Source organism: Notolepis coatsorum, assembly GCF_963971535.1.
Source record: "Notolepis coatsorum genome assembly, chromosome: 15".
Taxonomy (NCBI): Eukaryota; Metazoa; Chordata; class Actinopteri; order Aulopiformes; family Paralepididae; genus Notolepis; species Notolepis coatsorum.
The window spans coordinates 48,378,992-48,402,626 of record NC_140179.1 but is presented as its reverse complement, the minus strand read 5'-3'; the positions used below and the strand labels follow the sequence as shown (position 1 = coordinate 48,402,626).

The 23,635-nt window shown below is 42.0% G+C and overlaps 1 protein-coding gene and 1 pseudogene across 2 annotated transcripts in view; one reads left to right on the top strand and one right to left on the bottom strand.

Annotated features, from left to right (window-relative positions):
- The window catches only part of ptprz1b (protein tyrosine phosphatase receptor type Z1b), a gene marked incomplete at both ends in the record, with an annotated part of 89,091 nt that extends 83,273 nt beyond the window's left edge, over nt 1-5,818 (top strand). The window contains 7 exon segments of the mRNA XM_084330992.1: nt 574-667; nt 1,127-1,200; nt 2,343-2,441; nt 2,728-2,880; nt 3,164-3,306; nt 3,598-3,733; nt 5,675-5,818. Coding sequence (XP_084187118.1) covers nt 574-667; nt 1,127-1,200; nt 2,343-2,441; nt 2,728-2,880; nt 3,164-3,306; nt 3,598-3,733; nt 5,675-5,818 — 843 coding nt within the window.
- An 8,053-nt stretch (nt 5,819-13,871) lies between these two features.
- The window catches only part of LOC311242037 (adiponectin receptor protein 2-like), a 103,346-nt pseudogene continuing 93,582 nt past the window's right edge, over nt 13,872-23,635 (bottom strand). The window contains exons 4-8 of the transcript XR_014620993.1: nt 22,385-22,415; nt 22,085-22,279; nt 19,953-20,140; nt 19,044-19,237; nt 13,872-18,249 (exon numbers count right to left, since the gene is read on the bottom strand). The product of XR_014620993.1 is annotated as an adiponectin receptor protein 2-like (transcript). The remainder of the gene's footprint in view (nt 18,250-19,043; nt 19,238-19,952; nt 20,141-22,084; nt 22,280-22,384; nt 22,416-23,635) is intronic.

Genomic DNA, 23,635 nt, shown 5'->3' with positions numbered 1-23,635 from the left:
CGACAGACTCCCCTGATGGTTATCTTTGACCAGCAAGTTCTCCGCAAGGCCAGGTCTTAATTGGCTGATATCAATCCCTGTCTCTCCTGAGCCGTTCAGCCATTGTGTAGTGTGATGTGTACCTGGTGCCAGTGTATGGCAGCCATTGAGCCTGCGTAGCCCAATCTTGGCAATTTGTGGGGAGCGCTTTGAGTGTCTAGAAAAGCGCTATATTAATTAAATGAATTATTACTAGTATTATAATAATAATTATTATTATTATTATATTGGACAGTTTAGACCATCCCCTTCTAAAGAGTTTGAGACTCTTTAGACTCTAAAGAGTTTAGAGTACCCTGGTTTAAGTGCAATAGGAGTAAGAAATCCTTTGTTCCCTGTGCAATAACTCTGCTCAATTTGCACATGCAATCGAGCAGTTTAGATATTGCTTTGTTGTGTTGTTGTGTTCTGTATTATTGTTTGTCCAGGAGAATGTTTTTGTACTTTGTGTTGTTTTTTGTATCTTGTGCCTCTGACTGACTATGGGATAATGAAGTGACTGAACTGAATATTAAAACCGTTGCTATTTTTCAGCTGATCAGCCAACGTCAGGCGAGGCATGCAGACTACAGCACAGCCCTGAAGGACGGCAACGCTGAGAAGAACAGAGCAAGGGCCCTCATGCCTGGTGAGGATGCACGCAAATACACACATGCACGCATGTGAACACACACACACACACACACACACACACACACACACACACACACACACACACACACACACACACACACACACACACACACACACACACACACACACACACACACACACACACACACACACACAATGGGGATACTCATATTCACCACGGTATAAAATGGGAATGTATGGATGAAAAAATTATTTCTTTTTCACAAATTGAACAATAGATACTCGATGTCAAATGGGCAATCGTTTTATATCCATAGCTATGATATTTAATATAGTTTTAGCCCTGCAAACACCGGCATGTATCCCCATTGATTAAAGCGCTGGCACACAGCCATTCGGCCCACAGCGACCTCTGGCGCTGAATGTGTTTATTTAGTTGAGGACAGCCCTAATGCCTCTGCTGTTGTTGTTGTTGTTGTTGTTGTATTTACAGTGGAGAGGTCCAGAGTGTGTCTGTCTTCAGAAGGAGAAAATTCCTCCGACTACATCAATGCCTCCTATGTCATGGTAAGATGGATACACCATAGAACTAGAATGAATAGAACAGAATCATCTTACATCATGGTAAGTTGGATACACCAAAGAACTAGAATGAATAGAACAGAATCATCTTACATCATGGTAAGTTGGATACACCAAAGAACTAGAATGAATAGAACAGAATCATCCTACGTCATGGTAATAGATACACCAAAGAACTAGAATGAATAGAACAGAATCATCTTAAATCATGGTAAGTTGGATACACTATAGAACTAGAATGAATAGAACAGAATCCTCAGTTCCTGAAGGAGCTGCGATACACAAACAAGGGGGGGGGTTATGAACACGCTACTGTATATAATTAATTTACAACCTGAATCCTACACCAACTTTTAATATAAATAGCATGGGGAGACATTTTTCCAGCATGCTTTGTGCTATATAGTGAGATTCATTCTCAAATGGTTAGGTTACAGTTTAAAAAATATATATTTATAATATGGAGTGTTGCTATTTCCAATCCACAGAGCTGACACCTATACTGTATGTTTGCTTGAGAATGATGGATTTGATTTATGTTGTTTTGAGGTGAATCAAAAAACAACATGATACAAGTGTAAGTAGCACTAGCTAGTTGACTTCCTCGTGGGCGGAGATGTTTGACAGTGAAGCGTTGTCCAACTCTCTGTGTAGGAGTGCGTAGGGGTGCATAGAGGTGCGTAGGGGTGCTGTACATACAGAGGATGAAGGGTTATTATTAGGGGTGTAACGATTCGACCCCACTTCGATTCGATTACGATTCTTCAGGCAACAATTCAATGCATCATGAAATCTCTTCATTTGACCACGATTCGATTCGATAAATGTTCAATCAGTTAATTCCCCCAAACATTTTTTTTACACAAATGTGGCTGGGGGAACTGATTCACTCAGCATGAATGGACTATAGGTCAATAAACAGGGGTGTAAACATTTGACCCCACTTCGATTCGATTACGATTCTTCAGGCAACGATTCAATATTAATTTGACCACGATTCGATGCGATTCGACCTTAGGGTCGATGCATTGCGATGCGTCGATGCATTGTTACACCCCTAGTTATTGTGTATCATTTTGTGTACATTCTTAGAACGCAGTGTTTGAGCGTTGCTGTGTGATCTGCAGGGTCATGGTGACTGCGGGGAGTTCATCCTGAGCCAGACCCCTCTGAGCAGCACGAGGGCCGACTACTGGAGGATGATCTGGGAACACAACACACACACTGTCATCTCCCTGCCTGACACACACACACTGGTAATATACACACACGCACACACACACACACACACACACACACACACACACACACACACACACACACACACACACACACACACACACTGTCATCTCCCTGCCTGACACACACACACACTGGTAATATACACACACGCACACACACACACACACACACACACACACACACACACACACACACACACACCTTACATGTATGCATTCTAGGACTCCTTAACTCTTCCTCTCTTCTCTTCCTCTTCCTCTGCCATCTCAGACTGAGGGGAAGGAGTCCTGTGTGTATTGCCCCAGTAAGGACCAGCCAATGAGATTGAACGGTTTCACTGTGTCACTCTCGGGGGAGGAGCATGTCTCTCTGTCCAACGAGGACAGACTCTTGGTACAGGACTTTATAGTGGAGTGTCCACAGGTAACGCATACACACATGCACGCGCACACACACACACACACACACACACACACACACACACACACACACACACACACACACACACACACACACACATTCATTTTAAAATATCTTAAAAAAAAAAAAAAAAAAAAAAAAAACGCAAAACACAAAAAAACACATGAATCAAAACAAGAAAATACAAACATTTAAAGACTTCAATAACAATTTCAATGAATAAAGAAAGAAGGGACTTCATGTCTCTCTCTCTCTCTCTCTCTCTCTCCCTCCCCCTCCCCTCTAGAATGACGATGTGCTGGAGGTGCGTCAGTATGTCGCCCCCTGCTGGCCAAACCCAGACGGTCCCATTAGGAATAGCTTTGAGCTGGTGGATAAGGTCAGAGAACACAGCAGGCTGACGGAGGGACCCATCCTGGTACACGACCTGTGAGTACAGTTATACCGGAGGGGGGGGGGGGGGGGGGGATCACGGTTTTGAACGTGGAATCCCGTAACACCAATGCCAAATGTATGGTCTTGGTTCTGCGTGCGTGCCCAAGTCATTCAGGGTCATGCCCAGAGGCACACAGATTCTAGGCAACAAAGAAGCTGCTAGCTTGCAGATTTAAAAAAATATATATATATACTTACCCTACTATACTTATACTTACTTATGTATGTATGTGTATATAATTTTTATGTGTGTGTGTGTGTGTGTGTGTGTGTGTGTGCGCGCAGGTTGGGTGGCACCACGGCAGGTCTGTTCTGTGCCCTCACCACACTGTCCACCCAGCTGGAGGAGGAGGGGGCTGTCGACGTGTACCAGACGGCACGCATGACCAACCTCATGAGACCCGGAGTGTTTAATGATGTAGTGAGTACAACCACACGCACACACACACACTAGGGTGCCCACCTGTCCCGCGATTCAAAGATTATTATTTAAATTTTTTTTTAAATGTTGTTAATTTAATGCCTCGTTCCAATACCCTCTTATATTTAAAATAAAAAAAATCGGGCGACGTCACAAACCAATGCATTGCGCAGCCGAGCAATAGTATCCAGCTGCAGGACCACAGCACCGACACACTCAGGACCGCGACACTTTTGCGGACCCACACTCTCCAGACCCTCGCTCCCATTGGCTGATTTGGGTCACGTGACCGTCCCACCCAATGACTGAATTGGAGTGGGACGGTCACGTGACCCAAATCAGCCAATGGGAGCGAGGGTCTGGAGAGTGTGGGTCCGCAAAGTGTTGCGGTCCTGAGAGTGTCAGTGCTGTGGTCCTGCAGCTGGATGCATCTCCAGCCGAGGCTGCTGAGCAGCTCACTCGAGTCGCGCTGCCTGTCACCTGTCCGAGCGAGGCCGGGGGAGCTGTATGTGTGACGTCAGTCACTCGAGTAGTCAGAAGAAAGACCGCCAATATTACTGATACAAGTTGTTTAGCTAGCTAAGAAAAACAAGGAAATGGAGGCAAAAAAAAAGAGACTTTGCTCATATAACAGAGACTGGGACAAGAAGTAGCCTATACGTGGCTGAGATCCGTTTCAGATGATCCCCAAAAGGTAGAATGCAGGATCTGCCACTGACAGGAGCTTCACCATCACCCATGGAGGAGAGGGGGACGTCACATATAGTTGTTCAGAGGAGCGCCTCTTCAGCAAGTCTGGCCCGACTATTATTGAGAACTGAATCAGAGGGTCGGTTTGTTATAATAACAGAATACACGGAGAGTATCGCCGGGACACTGTCCAGAGGGAAGGGGGCAATAGAATCCGGAGGCTAATATCCCCAAAACCGGAGGTGAGTTTAAATAGATTAATAACAAAATGAGCTATATATAGCCTACCGTCTGCCTCGAATATGATATATAGGCATTTAAATAATAAATACATTTCTTTAATTTTAATTAGCAATAAAAAAAAATTTAATATTTTTTTTTCGCACCCCCCCTACGTGTCCCGCATTGTCCCGCAAAAGCAGTGCAGCTGTCCTGCTACTGAACCATTTTGACCTGGTCACCCTAACACACACACACACACACACACACACACAACACACACACACACACACACACACACACACACACACACACACACACACACACACACACACACACACACACACACACACACACACACACACACACACACACACACACACACACACACACACACACACACACACACACACACACACACACACACACACACACACACACACACACACACACACACACACACACACACACACACACACACACACACACACACACACACACACACACACACACACACACACACACACACACACACACACACACACACACACACACACACACACACACACACACCTACCTACCTACCTACCTACCTGCAGTGAACCAGCACAGGGCCCATGTCTTGTGTCCAGGCCTGAGAGGAGGCCTTGATGAAGGAGAGGCTTCTGATTGGCCACACGCACACACACTAACCTCTCTTATATGTTGTTACTACTGTATTGCACATCGTTGCGGGCAAGACCACCCGCATTTCATTGTATACTTGTATGCCGTGACAAATAAAACTCTTGACTTGACTTGACTCTCTCTCCCTCTCTCTCCCTGTCTTTCTTTGTCTCTCTCTCTCTGTCTCTCTCTCTCTCTCTCTCTCTCTCTCTCTCTCTCTCTCTCTCCCTCTGTCTCTCTCTCTTTGTCTGACTCTCTCTCTCTGTTCCTGTGTCTCTCTCTCTTTCTCTCTCCCTATGTCTCTCATTGTCTCTCTCTCTCCACCCCCCCCCCCCGCTCTCTCCCTGTATCTCTCTCTCTCTCTAGGAGCAGTATCAGTATGTGTATCATGCTGTGTTGAGTCTGGTCAGCAGTCAGGAAGATCAGAAGGCTCTTCAGTCCCCAGAGACCAACGGATCTGTCCCCTTAGGAGGAGCGCTCATAGCAGAGAGTCTGGAGTCACTCATGTAGACACACACACACACACACACACGCACACACACACACACACACACACACACACACACACACACACACACACGCGCACACACACACACACACACACTTAGAGACACATACAGACACACACACACAGATATACACAGACAAATTCACAAAAGAAAGTGCACATACACATGTATACACACACACACACACACACAGAGATACATTAAGATTCGGTTTTGTAATGTTTTGATAATACGGGGTCTTTCTTGAAATGTAAGAAAGCGTTATTGCCTTTCCAACCAGAACCTACAAACTGTCCACCTTACTGGTAGTCAAGACCAGGTGTCAGGGGCCAGATACAATGAGACACAGTGCCTGCTTTTCAAAATGCCCTTTTTCCACTCTGATATTTCTATACAAACACAGTGTCTCGTGGAGTGGGGTTAGCTAGTCAGAATGAGTGTGACTTTTTGTCACAGCAGACATTTCCATGGCAAACCCAAATCACATTGAACCCTGGCAGACGCTCGTGGCTAGAGGGGATCTGCCTTTTGTTAATGGTAAAATGGACTGCATTTATATGGCACTTTCATCCAAAAGCGCTTTACAACTTATGCCTCACGTTCACTCACCCACTCACTCACACGTTCACACACAGACGGCGGAGGCGACCATGCAAGGAGCCAACCTGCTCATGTGGTGCAGTTAGAGGTTACGTGTCTTGCTCAAGGGCATTTCGACACCCTGCCAGGAGGGTGATTCAAATAAGAAGATTCAAACCGGGAATCTTCTCATTACCAGACGACTGCTCTACTTCCTGAGCCACTATCCACAAAATTTTTATGAATGTATGTTTTATTACTGGATCAGTCACAGTGGAACATTTCTGTGTTTTCCCTACTCTACCACTGCACAGAAATTAGAAAGTGGTTACAGTTGTTACAGCCAGCCATGTTGGAAAAAATAATACTACACAAACATTCCATGTAAGGTCCGATTACCAAACGACCGCTCTACCACCTGAGTCACTGTCGCACTAACCTTTTGAAAATATATATTTTTTTTCATCTATATTTTTTTTTTAACAACTTTTTTTTTGAAAAATCTACAAAATACAGATACCTTCTAGCCATGACCCAAGTAGAGCATGACATGTCATAACAGGTCAACACAAGCTGTAACTAAAGACATTAATCAGAGGTCTGTTTCATTTAGTTATATGGTGGTTGGGATCTCAGTGGTTGGAAGTCAGCCTTTTGTTCTAATTCCCCGGCTTCTTGGGACGATCTTCAACTCCTGCAAAAAAATCAATACCACCCCATGGACAGTTTTAAAACATTACAGATTACAAATCTCCCTGTTTCAGTCCGTGACTGTTTTTATTTTGATCTCCTTTGGGTTTTTTGGGTTTTGTCCTATTTATTCAATGTCTAACTGTCTAAACAGATTTGTCCATTTGTTTCTATTCGTATTTTGACCTTTTTTAACTTGCCTGTGATCTCCACGTCATTGAAAATGAGGGAAAACCTCAATCATTCCTTCGAGAATAAATTAAGGTTTGAATATTAATACAAATTGTGCATTGTGGCACAGTGGCATGACTGAATGGAGCAGACCCATGATTAATGTTATTAGTCACACCTGTGTTTACCCTGCTATGACACATCAAAATGTCTGATGTGGAAAAGGTCTATTGCAACGGCTGTGTGGTGAATTAAAAGGCAAAGCTTAGATTTTATGTTTATCAACTGATTTTATAATCACTGCATTGAAGGAAAATGGTCATAATTTGTTGTCATTGAAAACAACAAGAGTATTTGAATGATAACAACTAGCACTGGAGCTCTCAATAAAGAATTTGGGGGTTTTTACCAGTATTGACATTAATAAAGGTAAATTTAACCAGGCCCTGCTTTGGTATTGCACTTTGTTTGAATTTTTTGTTTTGGTCTGATGTGTGCATTGGAGTTGAGTGGGGATGGGGTAGGGTTGCTACCGCTGGCCACACCTCAGTCTCTGCGACAACAAGAAACAACAACAGTATAATAAGTTACTAAACTCCAACCCAAAACAAGGGCAATACCAAGCGGGGCTCTTTTACCCAGAGGTCGCTGTTTGCCGGTATTACAGATTGTACCTTTAGCATTTGTCATTGGGTCTCGTTGTAGATGGATCCTTGATCTCTGGTACTCTGTGCCTTTTGTATTTCATGTTATTGTACTTTTAAACCTGTTTTTTATACGATAAATGTGTGACTAATATGCCAAAATAATGATCTGTTTCTATTTTTTCTAAATGGTGACCATTGTCTTGTTATGTGTGATAGTTTGATTTACATTGTATCTACGGTCAACGCTGGAAAAGGGAAAAATATCAAACTCAATTTCTTTCTTTTGTTGTTGTTATAATCTGATAAAATATATACAGTATATGTATTGGCACACCAGTAACAGAGGATCAGTTTCTTTTGAAATGTTAGGCCTATTGCCAGACTGTTGCTGTAAATACAAATCCGTTTTTAATTGACTGTCCTGTTAAAATAAAAAAATTTATGAACATTTTGGGGATTTAGGGGCCCAGGCAAAGACATAAAAAGGGCATCACAACACTTATTCATAACAATATTTTGTTTGTAAAATGGGGTCCTCCCTCATTTTATGATAAAGAAAATCATTAAACACACTCCTACGCAGAGAGTTGGACATCTCTTCCCAAACAGGAAGTGAACTAACTGGTGCTAATTATACTCTGATTATTTTTCCTTTACATATTTAATAAATAATGTTATATTAATTGTTCCCTCTATCTTTTTTGTCTACTTGATAAATAAGAACCAGAAATTGTATAAAGAAAAACTCTTCACGGCATCTGTGCAGAACATGTTTATTCACTGTCCTTGGAAACAACAATGAATGTATGCCATAAGGTATGGTTTCGTTAAAGCTGCTCAGAAATCATTACAAAAAATTGCGGGATAGCGGGTCCAAAATGTATCTTACACTTCCCATTTCCTCACGTGGAATGCACCTGATTGGATAAATGACATGCTGGTGCTCTAGTGCGACATCTAGTGACTTAATGTTATCTATAGCACCTTTAAACTCTTAAGCCCGGAGCCCTATTTTCTGAAAATCCACCTAAAATACATACCTAAGTAATGGAAGATTGCTCCACTTCTACAAGGTCCATTTGCATGTTCCTGGTATCTAGGGACATCTATGGACCTCAGTGAATGTATTCCCAGTGTCAGAAATATTGTGTCTATTACTAGGCTTGCTTAAATTGTGATGACACAAAGGAGAATATGAATTATGATTTTTCTTTGCATCTTTGACAGTGAACAACACCATGCAAAGAATTACCAGACATGAAAAACTGCCACTGAGCTCGTTCAGTACCTTCTTGAGATCACGTGTACAAATCTAAGGAAATTAATAACGGGAAGATGATTAAACAGAAGGTTTTGTAGATACAGTACTGAATTCTGCCATTTGGACGCATGCAATTTGAAATATTATTATAGAATATAGAATATGAGGCCTATAAATGACCTTATTATAGCCAATTCGCACATATATGGATTGGGCCAAATCTTCTCTTTCAAATGGGAGAGTTCAATTTGGATTTAGTATCACCAGGCGTGCATGAAGAACAGAGAATGAAATCTACTGTATGTAGATTCTTGTTCCACTTGGAGGGGAATCAAATCTATGGTTGGAATTCAGGACAAGAAAAAACGTCTGTCTAACCCTCACAAGCCTGACTCATTCCTAGCAGAAGAGTTAAACCAGTTTTATTTGAGATTTGATTCCCATGAATTTAGTGATGAACTGGCTGAATTTAGAGGCGCACCTGTGAGCAGTCAGATTCAGATTGACAACATGGATGTCTGGAGAACTCTTGAACAGACAAATGTGAGGAAAAGTCAGGGGGCCCGACTACTTAAAAACTGTGCCCTGTTCTTGTGTGATATTTTATTTTCCAGCTGTCTTTATCAGAGAATAGAATTCTCATGATATGGAAAAAATCCACTGTGGTCCCAGTCGCTAAAGTCCCATCACAAAGGGGTGGAATGATTATCACCCTGTGGCACTTACCTCCTTAGTAATGAAAAGTTTTGAACAAACCGTGAAGAGGAGTTTACTGGCCATGACACAGAATGCAGAATTCCAGTTTGCTTATCAAGTCAAGTCAAGTCAAGAGTTTTAATTGTCACGGCATACAAGTATACAATGAAATGCGGGTGGTCTTGCCCGCAACGATGTGCAATACAGTGGTATAACATATAATAGAATCCAATAAAAACAACATTGTGCAATAAACAGGTAACATGGTGTGACATCTCGGTATCTGTACATAGTTATTTACAGAGCATATAGGACATGCTAGGTAGCTTTGGTAGTGCAATACACTGTTCCTGTTATTCTAATTTAAAGTGGCCTTTCCTTTTGGCCATAAGTGTGCGTGTGTGCGGCATGAGTGTGTGCCCGCTCATGTTAAAGTGTTAAGTGGCTGCTAGTGTGTGAGCGTGCACAGCGTGCGTGTCGTGTGTGTGTTCATGTGTGCTTGTGTGTGGATAGTTCAGTGTTCTGTGGCACTCAATGTTCATTGTTCAGGGCTCTGATGGCCTGGGGGAAGAAGCTGAGCCTAAGCCGCTCTGTCCTAGTAGCTGGGGTTCGCAGGCGTCTGCCTGACCTCAGCAGCTGGAACAGGCTGTTATTGGGGTGGTGAGGGTCTTTCATTATCCTGCAGGCTCTGGATTTGCACCTCTTGTTGTATAGAACCTGCAGGGGAGGTAGTGCAATACCCGTGGTACGCTCGGCTGAGCGCACCACTCTCTGTAGGGCCTTCTTGTCCTGTGCCGTGCTGTTTCCATACCAGGCAGTGATGTTTCCGGTCAAGATGCTCTCTACAGCTCCTGAGTAGAAGGACTGGAGTATCTTCCCCGATACTCTGAACTTCCTTAACTGTCTCAGGTGGTAGAGGCGCTGTTTCGCCTCTCAAGCATGGAAGGGGGTAGACTGAGTGTAGAGGATGCTACAGCAACATTGCTGGATCTTGTTGCTGGGCACCTGGAGGGCAATAAGACTCATGTATACGTTTATGTTTTGTTGACTTCTTGTCAGCTTTTAACACTTTAAGTGCCGAAAACGTGTTTAGGCGTCTTTCCTAGCCATGCTAAAGTTGCAGAGGACGCCCTAACTCGTCTTTAATATCAATATTTCAAAAATCTGTGATCGAAATCATATTTTTCCTCCGCAGCCCTGAGACACAGTGCTGGCCTCCTCTCAACCCTCTAGCGCAGGGGTCAGGAACCTTTTTGACTGGGAGAGCCATAAAAGCCAAATATTTCTAAATATATTTCATTGAGAGCCATATAGTATTTTTAACGTATAATAAATTAAATATGTCTTACTTTTAATGCGACTTCTGGTGCTGCATGGTTTTGCTGATGGCCTTGTAATCTGGTTCATACCTGGTGAGGTTGAGCTTCATGCAGGCGTTGAGGCTTCCATCAGTTAAACGTAAGCGTAGGTTGGTCTTAATGTTCCTCATATGCGAGAATGACTGCCCACATGCATATGTAGAGCCAAACATGGTCAATACGGCAATACTCACGCTGCATTGTGTGGTATGTCACAGGAAGCTCGTTCCAAGTTTTAAGAATCAGCTGGTCTTCAGGTTGAAGATTTTTTATTTCTGTCCACTTGTGTTCCCTCGCCAGCTCTGCTCGCTATATCTTTAGCTACAGATACTATTAGCTGTATCTTCAAAACTAATTTCTGTTTACTTTTAAATGACACAGTATTATTAAGAAATATCACAAGTATAAATTTTTTTTATTTTTTACTCAAATTTCTGGGAGCCATATGCTGTCACCAGAAGAGCCATATATGGCTCGCGAGCCATAGGTTCCCGACCCCTGCTCTAGCGGTTCAAGAGCGCCATCTGGTGGCCGATCGGCAGAAGCGCCAAACAGGAAGTCATGTGGATGAAGTGCTGATCGTCCATATTACTTCCGGGCACTCTCTATAGGTCCCGGGACTCGATCTCGACACAAGACATAGCGATCCGTTGCCAATAACTCGATAAACATGATTTGGACGTATATACTATTATACAACCTGGAAATAGATCGCGTATTTCTACATCCCATAATAGGAATATTTCAGTTCCACGCTCATCGTCCAACGGCGCGAGGAAGATACGGTAAGATTCAGCGTTATTTTTGAACGTGTTCGATATAAACTGCTCTGATGATCATATCACCCACACTAGATGAATGATATAACGCTGCCCACGGAATTATAAACGATCCCCCGCCCATCCGGTCATCATCAGATGATACGTAGAAACTTCTAGAAGTACGTCCAATTGAAATTTTTGATCTCGCACAGATTCCTACCAAACTGTATTTCATCATCAATATAATGCATTTGGGGCTATAAATCACGTTCTGGAGAAAGTTGCAGAAAGAGATGAAAACATACTTATACTTTAGACCATATTTTACTATGAATATGTGAATGAAAAAGTTTAACGTTGCTACACAATGAACAATACATATAGGACCTTGAATGGGCCCTAATAATGGCAATCTAGCAATAGAATTTAAAAAGTTATAGCCCTGCAAAGAAGGGGAACTTCTCCATAGACAAATAGAGATGGCAACGGATGGTATATCATGAATTTAGCCTTAGGCAATCAAAGTGTTAACTGTATGCAGCCTCATATTCTTGCTTGTAGATTGTCTGAAAGGTTTAGCATTGACTTTGGCACTATATGTCCTTACAATGAGACCACAGAGAACCCGAGTTAATGACACTGTCTGATACTCTGATCTGTTCTACAGGATCACCCCACAGGTGTGTTTTGTCCCCCCTGTTATTCGTGCTCTACACTAATGACTGTCAGAGCACGTTTGAGTCAAGGTCTATAGTTAAGTTTGCTGATGACTCTGTAATAGTCAGCCTCCTGCAGAACCATCATGGTCCTGTTCTGGAAAATTTTGTCAAATGGTGTGACGATTCACACTTAAACCTCAACGTCTCCAAAACAAAAGAGATGCATATTGACTTTCGCCGAAACCCTCGTCACAGCACCCACTCTTATTGAGACTGTAAGTCAGTAGTACCTGGGCATGGTCACCATTTTATATGACAAAATGACTTTTGATGCCAACACTGATCACATCTGTAAAAATGCCAACCAGAGATAATGTTTTCTTTGAGTTGAGGGGCTTCCATGTCGATAGGTCACTGATGAAAATGTTCTATTCTTCTTTTATTGAGTCTATTTTCACTTTTGCAATGATTTCTTGGTTTTGGCAACCTCAGCGTGGCTAATAAAAATAGGCTGGGAAGTAACGTTAAAGTGTGCCGGAAGACCATCGGCATTAACTTAATGACCTTAGTCATGTTTATCAAGTGAGAGCCACTCAGAAGGCAGAGGCCATTCTAGCTGACCCTCAGCACCCTAAGGGGTAGGTTGTTCTATAAGCCTTCGGCTTCAAACCTATCCTTTTCGTTTATTTATTTGTAAAAAAATTCAAAAAGTATTTGTTTGTATGTGTAAACATTCGAAATAAAATAATTCATTCATTCTATGCAGAGTTTCGACTCCTGCCTTCAGGACGGAGATACTTCCCATAGGAGAGCTGTTGGATTTTTATGTATATATGTACTCTTGTTCTTATTTTACACCCGACTGCAGTTTTATGATGATCTATTGCATGTTTTCACCAACAGATGTACGTTACGGGTACTAGCGTAACGTTAGATCCCATCATTAATGCTACGGACAGGGTCCGCTGACTACAGCCTTCTGTAAAACAGCAAGGGGTATGGAAGTTTTATACGTTCCTAGTAAAACAGGCACAATACGAAAATGAGGAATGAAAGTCACTATTATTAGCCTACAGCAATATCGTCATTCATTAAGATTGTGGGAATGTTTTCATATTTTGAATCCTATTTTGTACCGCGGTAGGCCTAGCTAGTTCTAAAAACCATGAACCTCCCTTTTAAGAGAACCATGAGAACATAAGCACTTAGAACATCATTTTAGAACACAGCGACAGATTCAAAAACATTTTTATTAGAACAATACAGCAGATATAAAGGTCTATTGCAATCAAAACACTCCCCTCAGAACAGTATGTGTGCTTCGATAACAAACAATATGCATTCCCCAAGAAAAATAAATTAATCCAAAAAAAACAAAAGAAACAAATTATCAAAAGATCAAAACACTGAGAAACAGCAGTTTCCTTCCTGAGGTTTCCTCCCCAACTGAAACTGAACAGGCAGGAATCAAGGCCTCACGCTGCGTTCAAGACGACTACAGCAGGAACTGACCTCCGACCCGGAAGGAGAAACCGGTAGAGGACAGTGTCGTCACTGCACTCTCAAAGAAAGGACTTGTTGAAATAACATGCGGCGTGTCATCCAACACACCTTTTTTAAATGAATTTTTTTAACAAAAGCATGGGGGAAGCAGGGGGCTGAACATTTAAATCATCCGTTTCTCTCTCTCCTTTCATTATTGACCCCCCCCCCCCCCCCCACCCATTCGAGGGAGAGAGGGATATTGAGGGGGGGGGGGAAGAGAGAGAGGGGGGAGAAGAGTGAGGAGAGGAGGGAACGAGAGGGGGGAGGGAAATGGGACGGAGGGCAAGAATGAAATAAATTAATTTAAATTATATATATATATAAAAAAAAAAAAAGCCCTGCCCTCCAGTTCAACCTCTTATAACAACACTGTCCACGCCCCAAGTGCCAAGAAAGCTTCTTCAAGTCAGGGTGGTACGTGAAGGAGGAAGGCAGCAGACCTGTTATGGAGATGTAAGACCTCTAAAGCCACAACTCAAATCACAACTCACAAAAACAACTAAAAAACTCAATTCAGACCGAAAACTGTGGAATTCCCATTAACCCTTTCAGGTGTACGATCAGGATTTTAGATACATTAACATTCTATAATGATGTCACAGTGGCTAGAGGCCGTTCACATCTACTCGCCTAATCCACTCCGCTGCCATTATTTGGTCACGTTTGACGCTACGGATGCCCATTATCTTCCAACGTTACAACTAAGCTGTAAGGATGCCACTTCAAAAAGCAAAATAGTCAAAGTGAAGTGAATAAGGGGAATTACAGAGTGGTAGAATTCAGAGATTCTTAGGAAAATGTCAAAAGAACTCACACCTGAAAGGGTTAAATATATCCACCATAGTCAATTCTCTTAAGAAATCCACATTGAAAGGCCCTGTGCTTCCTGTGTGCATGTTAGATGTTTGCAGAAAAAGAATAAAGCAGTTGGGATTTACTGCTTTTCCGTCAAATCAATTGAATAATGTTCTGCTTTCATCTCAAGTCTTTGAGGTGTTTTTGCAATGTGCCTTGAAAGATGTACTTGATTGAGTGATTTTGAAAACAGTGCCACGCGAGTGCAAACACCGCCGCCCCCAGAGCGACTAACAACATCACCACGATGCAGCTAGACACACTCCTATTCAACTACGTAGCTAATGTTAGCGCCAATGCTCTCAAACTATCAAAATAAAAAATTTATTTAAAAGAACGTTAGCGTTTTAACGCTGTTGTGGTTGTCCCACAACGACCATGTTTCTTCCAAATCAGACCATTAATCATGCACTCCCCAAGGAAGCAAAATATTTGTAATAATTTTACAATTCTTTCGTTTTTTGGTCTGGTCTTGTCACCCAGGAGGGAGACAGCGAGAGGGCATTGTGGGTCTCCCCCAGGTCACATGACCATATACACCTGGCCTCATCTCACATAATCAGCTGTGGTGGAATAATAATGATAGCCAGTAGAAAATAACTAAAAAGAAATTACAATAAAGTAAAGAAATCAAATTAAAGCTTGCAATGATAATGATAACAAACAGCATGGGATAAAATAGAATACAATCTATAATAACTCAAAACAAAAACAAAAAAGATAAAAGAAAATGTAGTTTTGAGATGCTGTTACTGTTCTGTGAAGTAAGGTCATCCGTCAATCCATTAAGCATCCTAACTGGGCTACTAGGATCCCTTTGACCTTTAAGGTCACGATGAATAAGTCTTCTCAAGACAGGAGGACCGATCTCTTGCACACACAACACTCACCAGTGTGACGACTCGTTTTGTGTTTTGCATCACACTTTTCAGAAAGTACATTTTGCCCGTTTTGCAAACTTACATTCATATCACTCTTGCGCATCAAAAAATAATGATGCGAAATATAATTTTTAGTTTTTTTTATGCGTTGGCTGGATCTGAAATCGGTACTCTTGTCTTAAGACACTTGACCGTGAAGGATCCTGTCTCTTAAGCCCAGACTAGTGCTTACTTTGCGAGGGGGGGGGGGGTTGTTAAAAGTCCTTAACCCTTTCACTACCACACTACAGAAGGTTAACCTTTCCCTACCACACTACAGACGGTTAACAGTCTGTAGTGTGGTAGTGAAAGGGTTAACCTTCTGTAGTGTGGTATCGAAAGGGTTAACCCTTTGTCGTGTGTCAGTGAAAAGGTTAACCTTCTGTAGTGTGGCTGTGAAAGGGTTAAAAAAGGGAAAACCACCCAGATTCAAGAATTCCAAAATGATATTTCCATGAACTACTCTCTCCCAAAGTCCACAGATGAGAGAAGTAAGACTCAAAAACGTATCATCAGGTATAAAGTCTGGAGCTGCTCCACATTGACAATGACTGGGGAGACTGGTTCTGTGGACCTACAAATTAACTTTATTCTATAGTAGTATTCTCAGTTCTGAAGCAGAACACGTATCCATGGATTCAAAACATTCCACTGGGTGCTCAAACGTCACCTTCAACATCACTCTGAACTCATCGTCTATACGGAGCAGCTCTTCTATACTCTATTTACTCTAGTTCTTGGATTTGGGAGAGTTGTTTTCATGTTCACCAAACACATTTGAATCATAGGAATATGATAATGTATGAATATTTTTTTCTTCTTTTTTTTTATTGATGTAATTCTGTGAGCCGCTAGACACAAGAGACATATATATGTCAAGAGTTCTGTCAAATACCTCACACCGACACATATGACCCCATACCAACACTATGCCATACCAAGGCCAGAGACATATAGATCCAGAGAGTTCTGTCAATAACACCCCCTCCTTACCCAGAGACACACGTTAGAGAGTTGTCAGCACTCATTGTGGTATACAACATAGAGCAGTGGTTCTCAACCGTTGTCAACGAGCCTCGAATTGATACAAATCAGCCTTCGGACCCTCATTTGATCAGGTTTATGTCATCCGAGAAGATGTTGGATATGATTTAGAATTCTGTAGCTGTGGAGAAAGTGCAGCCTATGATCAGCCTCTTTTTGTGGGGACCCCCTGTAACTCCCCTCAAAGACCCCTGGGGGTGGGCGGACCCCAGGTTGAGAACCACTGAGCTAGAGAACGTGTCTTTAGAAAACCTCTCCACTGGACCTCACAACAGCTGGTTTGGGCATAATGTTTGTTTTAAGCTCCCCCTCTCTCTATCCATCCATCAATTTATTCAATATCTCACCAATTTTTTGTTCTTTTTTTTTTTCATAGGTATTTCATACAAATCTATATAACCCAAAAATGTAGAAATCTTATTTACATGGAAAAAGTTTTTTTTCCTTATTTTTTTAATTTTTTTTTAAAAGTGTCTAGATCCCGCCCCGCCCCACCCCCTGTCGTCAATATTGAAGAAAAGCAATAAACATATTCCTTCCTTCTTTCCTTTCTAGCTTCTTTCTTTTAGTTTTTCTGAATGCCGTCAAGCTCAGCATTCAGCACAGAACCAGTGGGCAGGACACACCCCTGGATCACCAGGGTTACACCTGCTTTCAAATTCAAAACAATGAAGACCCTTCATTCATTTATCTCAACTCAAGAAAAAATATATATAGACTTTAAAGAGATTTTGGAGCACTAATCCCCCCCCCTCAAAAGATAAACACTCTCTTGGAAGCAGTTTATAGTCGAAGCAACAGATCCAGAGAAAAAGGAGGATGACAAGCCAGGAAAAAAACAGACAGAGGAAGAGAAATAAGAAAAACACCCCTCGTCAGTTTCTTTTTGTTTTAAATGGTGCCCCCTAGGGGGTCATCCTGGGTATTACGTGTGTAAAGACACACTGAGGCAAGCCTCCTTGACTGCCACTAGGGGGAGAGTGCGTGTGTGTGTGTGTGTTGATGTGTAATTATCTGTATGTAACACTAAGTACATATCTGCAGATCCATCAAAATAGTGCCTAAATCAGGTTCTCCCCCTTTAGTGTGTGTTGACTAAACACGTGTGTGGTGTGTGTTAGAGTGCGTCCTCCGCAGCGCAGCCTCCTCCGGCCTGGTGGCGGAACTCCTGCAGGTTGGAGACGCCGTGGAAATGGACGAACGCCCCGGCAACCACCAAGATATGAAACAACTGATGAGAATGGAACTGGGGGAGAGAGAGACACAGACAGACACACAGAGGGAGGAGGGAGGGAGGGAAAGAGAGAGAGAGAGAGCGAGCAGAGAAATAAACAGATTATTTAAATATCCATACATGACAACAATGCCCGTGTTAATCGCAACGATGAATTATACAGACCAAAACAAACAGCCCTGCTCTGTGACTTGTTTTAAAATTATGAATTATGTCAATTCTCTGCTCATTTTATGTCTATTTTGTGTCTACACGACTGCTATATGAAGAACTTTGGGCTGCAATTCTGAAAGGTGCTATACAAATAAAGTGTATTATTATTACTGGGGTACTAGAACCCCTGTATTGTTACAGGGTTCCCACAGACATTGCAAAATGAAATTCAAGGACTTTTAAGTACTTTTCCAAGCACTAATTTTCATTTTCAAGGATGTCACTCGAAGGATACAATTAACTTTTAAATGCTGTTTTTTTATAAGCATCTTCTTGGCCTGCTTGCCAGCTAGAGCAAGTTAGAGCATCACATGCGAAGAAATGAGGAAAAGCAGTTCGATCGTGCGAGACAGCGACTCGTCAGATTTGATTTAAACAGAACGATTTCTTGATTCAGAACAATTTGATCATGGAGGAACAAAACATTCAATGCGAATGGTTGATTTGAATTTCAAGGACTTTTTAAGCACCTTGTTAGAAGATTAGCTGTTTACAAGGAATTCCAGGCCTTGGTAAAAATATCAAGCACTTTAAGGACCTTGTGCGAACCCTGTAGGTAAGTGTGCATGTGTGTGTGCATGTGTTATACCTACCCAGATGTCACATTTTCCCGGGAAGAACCTCTCTGGGATGCGTGCCGCGTACAGACATGCCCCGGTGATGTAGAGCGTGGCCATCAGAAACAGCCATCCCATCTGGCCCACAGTGCTGGCCTTTATCAAGCCCTCGCTGATCACAAAGTGAAGGGAGGGAACCACTCCACTGAGACCTAGTCCCACAAACACACCTGGGGGGCAGAGAGAGATTTATAAAGTCCCTTCTTTCTTTATTGAAATTGCTATTGATTTCTTAATGTTTGTATTTTTTTTTTATTCCCTGGAGAGGAAGAGGGAGGGAGAGGGGGGGAGAGAGGGGGGGAGGAAGAGAGAGGGGAGAGAGAAAGAGGGGAAGAGAGAGAGAGCGAGAGAGAGCGAGAGAGAGAGAGGAGAAAGGGGACAGGGGAGAGAGGGAGGGGACAGGGGAGAGAGAGGGAGGGGAAGAGACAGATAGAGGAGAGGAAGATGGGAGAGAAAGAGGGAGGGCAAATGGAGTGAGGGGAGAGATAGGGGAACTGGGGAAGGAGGGAGAGAATGGAGGGAGAGAATAAAAGGAGAAAAAAAAAAAAAAAAAAATTGTGGAAGGGTTTGTTAAAACTATACACATTGCCATTGGACATTGCAGAAGAGAGGTGTTGTAAAATGTGTCACTTGAATATGGTAGAAGATTAAAGGGATAGTTTAACATAAAGTGGTTATGAAATTCCAGCGCTACATTCCAGTAGTGCACAACGTGTGCAACCAAAAGTGTTAACCATCCCCAACAGAACAGTTTTTCCCCATGCTCCATTCCTCTCTGGGGCAAAATCATATCTAAGACCTTTTTAATTAAGGCCTAAACTTCAGATTATTACATTTTAGATTTAAGACCCAACGGGAACCCTGCTTATACTTATATACACGTACCTGCTCGTACGCCTCTGTACTGTGGCGTAGCGAAGAAGTCACACTGTGAGACAGTGATGGCGGACAGACCCAGAACACACACCACTATCAGATAGATGAAACAAGGCTGGGGAGAGCAGTAGAATGAGTAGTACAACCACGGCACGAAGGAACCCATGATTAGAAACGCTATACCACTGTAGTCTAGCCTGGAGAGAGAGAGAGAGAAAGGGCATCATTTGATGATACAAAAAGATTTTTTTTGCACATAATCACACACGCGTTCAAAAACGCTAAACAGTTTTGCACACATTCATTTGGTTCGACAGTTATTGAGAGTAAAATTAGCTTGAATATGGCCAGCAGTGATGTCATGGGGAACATTGAATCCTGGGGCTGGATGAGTGTGCTCTATACCAGTGTTTCTCAACTGGTGGGTCGCAGGGCCATTTTGATGTGTGTGTAAAAAAATAAATAATAATAATTCATTTTTTTTTTGCAATTCTTTTTTTGCACTACCTATCTTTGTGAAAGTGGCTTCTCAGCTCTGGTCCAGTTGAAGACAAAGCAGAGGAACAGATTGGACATTGAGCATGACCTCAGAGTTGCTTTGTCTACCATCACCCCAGACTTTGAGACTCTTGTCAGGAGCAAACAACATCCCCAGTTAAGCTAAGAAGTCTGCTAAGAAGGATATATTATTTATTATTATTATTAGAATAAAATTTCATTGGGATTTTAGCCCTAATTGCACTTTTTTTGCATCCCCAGTTATCCCATTAGTTCCCCTGTCTGTTATGTTAAGCTAAGAAGTCTGCTAAGAAGCATATATTATTATTTATTATTATAATTGTATACTTTATTATTACTTTATACTTTTGTTGCAACCCCTTACCCCATTAGTTCCCCCAAACGTAGGTATGTTATGTTAAGCCAGTGGTTCTCAACCTGTGGTACATGTACCACTAGTGGTACTTGGTGGTACTTGAAAAGATTAAAAAAAAGAAGAAAGAAAAATATTTTTTTTTACAGTCAGGCCACTGAACTTAGAAGCAGGCCAGGCCAGTGTTTCTAGTTGCGGCGGAGTATTGCAGTCTAAACAGCCCTGATCATAACCATTTTTATTTTTAGATTTTTTGTAATGTCAGATAAAAAATGAAATACTCTGAAATATTCTGAAAAGAGTTGTTGTTAAATCTGACATTACAAAAAACAAAAAAATCCATCAAAATTTGTGTTGTTGCTAATCATTGACACATGCCTAGCCTATAATGATCCCCCCAGAAAAATGTACTTTGCATTCGATATTGAAAATATTTTACTTGTGTTTTTTTAACAATAATTTGTGATGCCATCACACAAACTGGCATTTAAAGGGTTACAATTTAAAAAATGCATGCACCAGAATGCAGGAAATTAAGTCTTTCTAACAAAATAATTATATGTGTATGTGTGTGTGTGTGTGTGTGTGTGTGTGAGAGAGAGAGAGAATGAAGGACAATTGCTTGCTGTGTGAGAGCGAGAGAGAATTAAGTACATTTGCTGAAATACAGTTGTTCTTACTTTTCTCACTTGCTATGTGAGAATGTTAGTTATTATGTTCTCAATGCCCCTTGCATTGTATTAGTTGTGTGGAAGAGTTTGCTAGTTCTAGTGCTACCCCTTTGTACATTGTGGTTGTGTCTGACAAAAGTTAACAATAAATAATGCTATTAGGAATACATTTGCCTCCTGCGTGAACTGTGCATAGCTGAAGAGACTGTATTTTAACGTCGGCCATATGGTGCTACTTGGAGAGCCAGCTACGTTCTCAGGTGGTAAATGGTGTAAAAAGGTTGAGAACCACTGTGTTAAGCTAATACGTCTGCTAAGAGAAGCAGCATATATTATTTATTATTATTTTATTTTATTGGGTTTTTAGCCCTAGTTGCACTTTTCTTGCACTTTTCTGTGTTTATTTCATGTTTTTAACAGTGCATGAAAGATTGTGTATTACTGCTAAAAAGAAAAAAATTGAAATAAATCAGAGTGGTTAAAAAAAAAGAATTGGGTCACGACTTAATGACTAAGGAAAATGTTGGGTCCCGAGGCTAGACCAGTTGAGAACCACTGCTCTATACTGTATATGTATTGTATATGTATCCCATACGTACTTGGAGAATACCCTGGACACTCCTTCAGAGTGGCAGTAGACCGTGTGGAAGAGCCAGGAGAAAGAGAGACACAGAATGGCTCCCAGGAAGAACATTCCTATCACCACCTTCTCCTGAACCGGAGCCACGAAGGACATGTTGGGTCTGAACGTCTGAACATGTACATCAGGCCCGAGAAGAGGAAGAACAGACAACCTAAAGAGAGACAGAGAGAGAGAGGGAGGAAAACTGTCTTAAAATTCTGTAAGGGTTGGGTAATTTGTGATAAAACACAGAAATGAATTTAATTGATGTATTTACCTATGCATTCATTGCACTCTTCCAATTTCCCCTACATAAATAAGATGCCGTGCCCGTATTCTATCGCTAGGTGTCAGCGGAGAAGAGTCAACGGATCTGAGAGACTGGGTGCATCAACAGTAAAAGCCACCAGCCACAATGTTGATACATTTGAGTTGTTTTTGTTTTTATTTCATTTGGGGTATACTTGATTTTTCATGACTTTTACTTATGTGAATCAGGGTATCTGCAGGTTTCAACAATTAAAATGTAAGACTTTCTTTAATACCACTTAAGAGCTAAATTGATTTACCAATTTCACAACCATACCTGTACTAGCAAAGAAAACAAAACACACATAGTGTGTGTGTGTGTGCGTGTGTAAATCCTTTACCTAGCAGGTGTGTGTCTGTGTGTATCTCTTACCTAGCAGGTGTGTGTGTGTCTGTGTGTATCTCTTATCTAGCAGGTGTGTGTGTGTCTGTGTGTATCTCTTACCTAGCAGGTGTGTGCGTGCGTGTGTATGTAAATCTTTTACCTAGCAGGTGTGTGTGTGTGTGTCATCTCTTACCTAGCATGTGTGTGTGTGTGTGTGTGTGTGTGTGTGTATCTCTTACCTAGCAGGTGTGTGTGTGTATCTCTTACCTAGCAGGTGTGTGTGTGTGTGTGTATCTCTTACCTAGCAGGTGTGTGTGTGTGTGTGTGTGTGTGTGTGTGTATCTCTTACCTAGCAGGTGTGTGTGTGTGTGTGTGTATCTGTTACCTAGCAGGTGTGTGTGTGTGTGTATCTGTTACCTAGCAGGTGTGTGTGTGTGTGTATCTGTTACCTAGCAGGTGTGTGTGTGTGTGTGTGTGTGTGTATCTCTTACCTAGCAGGTGTGTGTGTGTGCGTGTGTGTGTGTATCTGTTACCTAGCAGGTGTGTGGGTGTGGGTGTGTATCTCTTACCTAGCAGGTGTGTGTGTATCTCTTACCTAGCAGGTGTGTGTGTGTATCTCTTACCTAGCAGGTGTGTGTGTGTGTGTGTGTATCTCTTACCTAGCAGGTGTGTGTGTGTGTGTGTGTATCTCTTACCTAGCAGGTGTGTGCGTGCGTGTGTATGTAAATCTTTTACCTAGCAGGTGTGTGTGTGTGTGTGTCATCTCTTACCTAGCATGTGTGTGTGTGTGTGTGTGTGTGTGTGTGTGTATCTCTTACCTAGCAGGTGTGTGTGTGTATCTCTTACCTAGCAGGTGTGTGTGTGTGTGTGTATCTCTTACCTAGCAGGTGTGTG